This window comes from Peromyscus californicus, unplaced genomic scaffold, assembly GCF_007827085.1.
Source record: "Peromyscus californicus insignis strain IS unplaced genomic scaffold, ASM782708v3 Scaffold_16__1_contigs__length_79575227, whole genome shotgun sequence".
In the NCBI taxonomy this organism is placed as follows: domain Eukaryota; kingdom Metazoa; phylum Chordata; class Mammalia; order Rodentia; family Cricetidae; genus Peromyscus; species Peromyscus californicus.
This window is the reverse complement of record NW_026294458.1, coordinates 6,337,444-6,343,565: the sequence shown is the minus strand read 5'-3', so window position 1 is coordinate 6,343,565 and position 6,122 is coordinate 6,337,444. Positions and strand designations below refer to the sequence as shown.

The window sequence follows — 6,122 nt, the reverse complement described above, 5'->3', positions numbered from 1 at the left end:
CAGAAGTACCAGTGACTTCCAGTTTCTAGGAATGGCCACAGAACAGCGAGGGACCCGAAGCTCTACACTGTCCCCTTCAGGACTCCACTGCAGCTGGGCTTCCAACACAGACTCAAATGGCTGAGGTCTTGACTCCCGCCTAACACGTGAACTTCTCTTTCCACACAAGCCAGAGACCACTTCTGATCACAGAAAGTAAGAAATCTGACTTAGTGCCACACGTGATGTGTTTTTAGGCAAACAGTTAATAAGTGAACTGCCATATTATTTGCATTCCATGACAACTCACTAGTAAATGTAGCCCTGCATATCTTTAACTGTGAATACAGGTGCTGCGCCCAGGTCAAACAACTCCTCCCAGATGTTATGGAGCCAAGGAGCTAACTCTTAAGGCTTACCATCCTTTGTTCATGTCTCAGTCTCAACAAAACGCATTTTTCTCCAACTTCCTCATTCTTCCCCAGACATTAAAATAGATCCACAAAGGGAAATTCACTGTCTGAGTGACTAATACTGCCCCTATTCGGCTTACACATTCCGACCCTGCCATTCCCCTGGCACACCATTAAACTCTTGCCACTGCTTTTCTGTGTGTGTGAGATGAACAGAAGCAGCAGCATGCTGTGGGTTAAATAGCTCCGATGTACTGACAAGGCAAGGGGCTGAGTCTGAGGGAAGTGATTCCTACTCTACCACCAACAGAGGCTGCTGATTTCAACCTGCTGTGGTGTGCTGGCAGTGACAGATGTCTCACCCCTTTTGAAACCTCAGAAACAAAGCAAAGACACACTGAGTCACTGTCAGACCGAATGTTGGTCCTCAGTCTTAGGACACACGTTGGCTAATTTTTTTTTAATTAGCTGGCATCCTAGACTTCATCCCCGCATCTGTAAGATAAGCCCAATATCCCACCTCATTAGGTTGGGGTGCACATTCAACGGGCTAGGTGCATGCGACACTGGGCCCACACAACTGCTCAACCAACAAAACAGAGTCCTGTCTCCAGAACTGTGTACCCGTATAGGATGAAAACTATATTGGAAATGCCTGGATGTAAATCTAAAGAAAGAGTAAGAATAAGACCAGGCAATTTGGTTAGCAAGTCTAAGCACGGGCAGACGCTCACACCCATGTGTGCGTCAGCTTTCTCACCACCCCCGCCCGCCCCGAGGACCAGCAGAGTGTTTTCTACATCAGCAAACATAGAAGATCTGAGCTGAGGCACCTCTGATTACGAGGAGAAACCCAAGGACCAAAACAAAGATATGTCTTGAGGACAGAGGGCCGGTAGTCCTGTCTCAAAAGCAGGCAAACACACTTACAAAATTAACAACTAATGACAGCAGTTTTTCAGTGACTCAAAACAGAAAGAATAAACGGAAAACAAGTACCCAGGACACTGAGGCAAACTGGCTCCCCTTCACTCCTAAGTGAGAAAGCTAGTGGCCAGTACAGCGGCCGGTGAAGCAGTGTGCTGTGTCAACCCATTCTCATGACTGACCTTGCATTTTCCCTAGGTATGCTGCCCACAGAACAATGCTCCAAACCCAGTGGCAGCTTGTTCTGCCGTTAAAACAAGGGCTTTTAGAATGTGTGCAATCCCTGCTCCAGCAACAGCCAGGCAGGCACAAGATGTGCGGCTTCCATTTCCTCGTCTGAAAAGGGGTCGTCTGTCACCTTCATCGTGCCACTGCAGACTGAAACCAACCGTTGTTTGGGGTACAGAGCAGGCGTGACTTCCCTCGAATCCTCACAGCCCGCTGCCCCTTGCCTTGTCAATATAGGAGAGCTGTTTACCCACAGCAACCTGCTGGCCCCGCCCTTTGAACTCCAGAGAATTTTCTCCTAACCCACCATAAATATATATATATTCTATGATACTTTCTTAAAATCCTCAACCAGAACTGAAAGGTAGGAAAAATCTCACTAAAAATAAACAAAGTGATTTTCCCCCCTGGTTTCCAAAATACCTCCCTCATCTACACCATCCTTTCACGCTGGTTCCCCGTCACGTCCACGCTGATGTGGACAATGCTGGTGCAGCTGTATTCATTGGGGATTTGAACCAAGATGCTTTGAGCAGATGTATCTGCCAGGCACCGTATAAGACCTTTTCACTTCCCTCACAACAGCGATGAGAGAAAACTGTCACTGTCCCCATCTTCCAGTTCACAAAACAGAAACACAAGAGTACCTGGGAAACTTGTCTAAAATCTCCCAGCCAGGGAGGGCCCAAGGGACATAGAAGCAGGTCTTCTGGTCCCAGGTCTCCCACTTTGACGCCCCAGGAGCCTTTCATGCCCACAGCCTTCTTGCACTATTTATCCTTCCCACTCTCCTTGCACAACAGAAACCCCTAACTTTCAGCAAGTCATCTGCTCACTCCAAGAGGCCACATCCTTTTTCTCTACCTCTACTGATGAAGAAAGACAATATCATGTTTCTAACACTTCAGTCAAACTGAGGAAAGGGAGGGGAAAAAATCCCCCTGACTTAAGTAATTTCACATCCTTAAAACGAAGGACATACTTTCCTATGTCAAGTTTACCGTGATAAACAAGCGCTGCTTCTAAAGGGTCCCAGTTTCTCTTAGAACGTAGCCCGTGTCCAAAATCTAAAGTTTGATAGTTTCCTTTCTTATATTTTAAGTAGGCACACAAATCTTAGTATATGTACATACATATTTGCATTGTACATATAATGTATGATCTAATATATAACATGTGTCATATATTATAATAATCTATAACCATAAACTTAACAGTAAGCAAATCGGGTTGAGCTCGCACATCTACAGCTCTTTTCCTTGCAGCACGCCCGTACGCAGGTTGACTCTGATTCAAGGCAGGCTGACCTGAAATAGTTGCTGGCTGCAGCAAGCACCACACGATGGCAAGAAAACTCCTGGACGTCCACACACAAGATGACATCTGTCAAAGCATTTTCCTCTCGGAGGCTCTCCAGGCCGTTCTGAAGAATTAGGGAAAGCCTTGTGTCGTCAAATTTTACCTTCTCCCCATTTAATATTTCCACCAAGTCTCCCCTTTTCTGGGAGGTCTTGTCTGTAGTGAGTGCCGAGGGTCCTTCCAAGCTCCTCTCTACCATCTCGTCACTCATGGTGCAGGCGTCTCTTTGTCCTGCCATCAACGTCCAGACTAAAGGAGCTGCCAAGTTTCGAGGAGGTCACACTGCAGAAGCTGAGCGGATTTCCTGCGCGGGGCCCCTCCACTTATCACCAGCTGTCACACATACATAACAGGAAGTCTCACACTTTCTCATCCTGTTACTACAAACGCCAGCAACAACTCCTCCTCTTCTTCTTTCTGTGGATTGTCACAGGGTTAGGAATCACTTCGAGTGGGTGTATGGGACAGGAGAGAAAGGGTGGCCTCTCAGAATCTCCTGGGAGTACAATTTGGTCATCTCCTACCTCGCACTCATAGGCAGCAAGCCTCTGGTTTGGGGCTTTACCTGTTTCCTGGTGCTCCCATAACCCACGACGTCAGTGAGAGAACGGGCAGGTGGTAGTCTCCGTCTCCCACTGTCTGAGACCCCTTTGAAGCCGAACAATCCCCCTTCAGTTAGCACTACACATCTTCTGTCAATCGTTATGACAGTCATCAATACCTCCCACACAGAACAAGCACCTCCTGACTCAAACATGCCTCTATGAGAGAAAGAAGAGCAATAGTGTCCCATCCCCAGAGCCTCATCTCTTACCTTAGGGTAGGTCAATACCCAAGTGCCCTAGCAAGTCTCAGTGTGGTCTGCTTTTACCCAGCATTGACCAACCATGTATTTAATAGCAGATCAAGAACGGTCTTCATTATCTTGGCAGGTCTATATTGCTTAGTAATACTGTAAGCCTCCAATAAACTATTTGGTGTTTTTTTGTTTGTTGGTAAGTTCCTTGGTCACGATGTCATCACAGCAATAGGAAAGTAACTAAGACATAAATAAGCCTTGTAAGACTTTTCCCCATTCACACTGACATGTCAACTGGTGGCATCACTTTGCTGGTTTTGTTTAGGCAACCATATTGTTAAGATTTCATGGGAGCAGCTTCCCTATCATATTAGAAGACATAATCTCTCAGCAGATATCCTGCTCCTCTGGCTCTTATAATGGTCCACATCTGCTACCGCAAAAAAAAGCTTTTTTGATGGAGGGTGAGAGTTACAATTACCTGTGGGTATAAGGCTAACTATTTTTAAATTTAGGAAAGTGATAGTAATAAGTTCTCCTAGGGGCTATGATGTCACCAACAATGAATAGTTGGTTGCGTTTATAGTCTCAGGCATGAATTCCCTCCTATTGATCAGGTCTCAAGTCCAATCAGATGACCATTGGTTACTCCTAAGACATAGGTACCATTTTTGCACCTTTGAAGACATCTTGCCATGCTGGTCACTGTTGTGGTGGAGGCTTTACAGCTGGGTAAGTCTGGTTGCTTTTCTCCATTGGCAGAGTGCATAGCACCTTTGAGTGCTATGCAAGTCTTCAAGGAGAAGGCTTCCAGGTTAATTCTAGCTCTATTCCTCCAAGTCCTATGTCTGAAGTCTATTTTGTGTTTAGTGATACAATCTTACCTTCAAGTTCTGGGGGGCAACCAAGAACAATGGCAACAGCCTATACCACTTGGGGAGTGTCTCTGACCATCTGTGATTGCTGGCTTTTAAATTTTTTTAAGATGTGTTTATTTTTATTTTACGTGAATGGGTGTTTTGGCCTGCATGTATGTCTGGGCACCATATTTATGCAGTGCCCAGGGAAGCATCAGATCCCCTGGAACAAGAGTTACAGGCAACTGTAAGCCTCCGTGTGGGTGCTGGGGAATGAACCCAGGTCCTCTGCAAGAACAGTAAGTGCTCTTTACCACTGAACCATCTCTCTAGCCCTGATGGCTTTTTAATGTAAGATCTCATTCTATACCTAAGCTGGCCTGGAGCTTACTATATAGCCTAGGCTGGCCTTGAATTATTGCTTCCCCTGCCTCTGCCTTCCAAGTGACAGGATTGTAGAAATGAGTCACCATAAGTTGGATGGAATCCACATTTTATGGAGGGGCTCAATGGTATTATAAGGACACATTTTTCTCCCCATCTTACCTTCAGTGATGTCACAGGCAGCTTCAGCAGCTTGAACATCATACCTTCCCATGTCGCTAGTTCCAAATCCAAGGAAAGACTCAGGAAAATTTTGCTTTTTCCATCTCTCTTTTTACTGTAAAGAAAATATTTCCTAATATCTTTAGCGGAATTCTCCTGGCTATGTGACCATCCCAGACCAACCAGGAGAAAACATAAAAATATGAATGAATTGCCAAAACTGGCTTAGACAAACCTTGATTCTTTCTTGCCAGCAAGCAATCTTTCCCAAGATCAAGAAAGATCTATCTGCTATCTGAACAAAACCAAATCCTAGTAACACACAGAAAGTAAGAGAGCTGTTCCCTTAAACTTCCATACTTGCCAAAGGGCGCCCACCATTCTCACGCTCCCTGAAGGAACTGCTGAGACACTGGGCTTCTGCCTACTGGGGCGCATGAATTACCTTTGCATCACTCTGATGATAATACAACAAGACAACTGTTGTGGAATAGTTAACTGTGTAAAGATGTGCTACATTTATTCATGCTGTGGAATATTACTTTAACTGTGGGATGTTTAAAGTTGTGTTAATTTGTTTCTATGCCTTTGTTAATGATGTAAAGATGTGTTACATTTGGCTATACTCCATTTGTTTAACTATGTAAAGATGTGTTGCGCTTGTTTCACCTTGCCTGCCTAAGGCTCCTGATTGGTCTAATAAAAAGCTGAATGGCCAATGGCTAGCCAGGAGAGGGACAGTCAGGGCTGTCAGGCAGAGAGAACAAGTAGGAGGCGAGAAAGAAGGAGAAAGAGAGGGACACGCTCAGGGCCAGAAGCCAGGAAGCCACCAGCGAGACATGGAGGCAGCAGGAAAGTAAGACATACATAAGGAAAGAAAGGTAAAAATCCCTGAGGCAAAATGTTGATAAAGAGAAACACATTAAAGTAAGAGCTAAACGAAGGCTAAGCATTCAAAACTAATAATAAGTCTCTGTGTCATGATCTGGGAGCTGGTTGGTGGCCCAAAGGAAG

General features: G+C 45.2%; 1 protein-coding gene across 1 annotated transcript in view; it reads right to left on the bottom strand.

The window, feature by feature from the left end:
• Klhl6 (kelch like family member 6) overlaps window positions 1-3,189 on the bottom strand; it is a 36,123-nt gene extending 32,934 nt beyond the window's left edge. Inside the window, exon 1 of the mRNA XM_052740201.1 lies at window positions 2,855-3,189. Within this exon, the coding sequence (XP_052596161.1) occupies window positions 2,855-3,144 (290 nt within the window). The 5' untranslated portion in view covers window positions 3,145-3,189. The remainder of the gene's footprint in view (window positions 1-2,854) is intronic.
• Window positions 3,190-6,122: the final 2,933 nt, after the last annotated feature.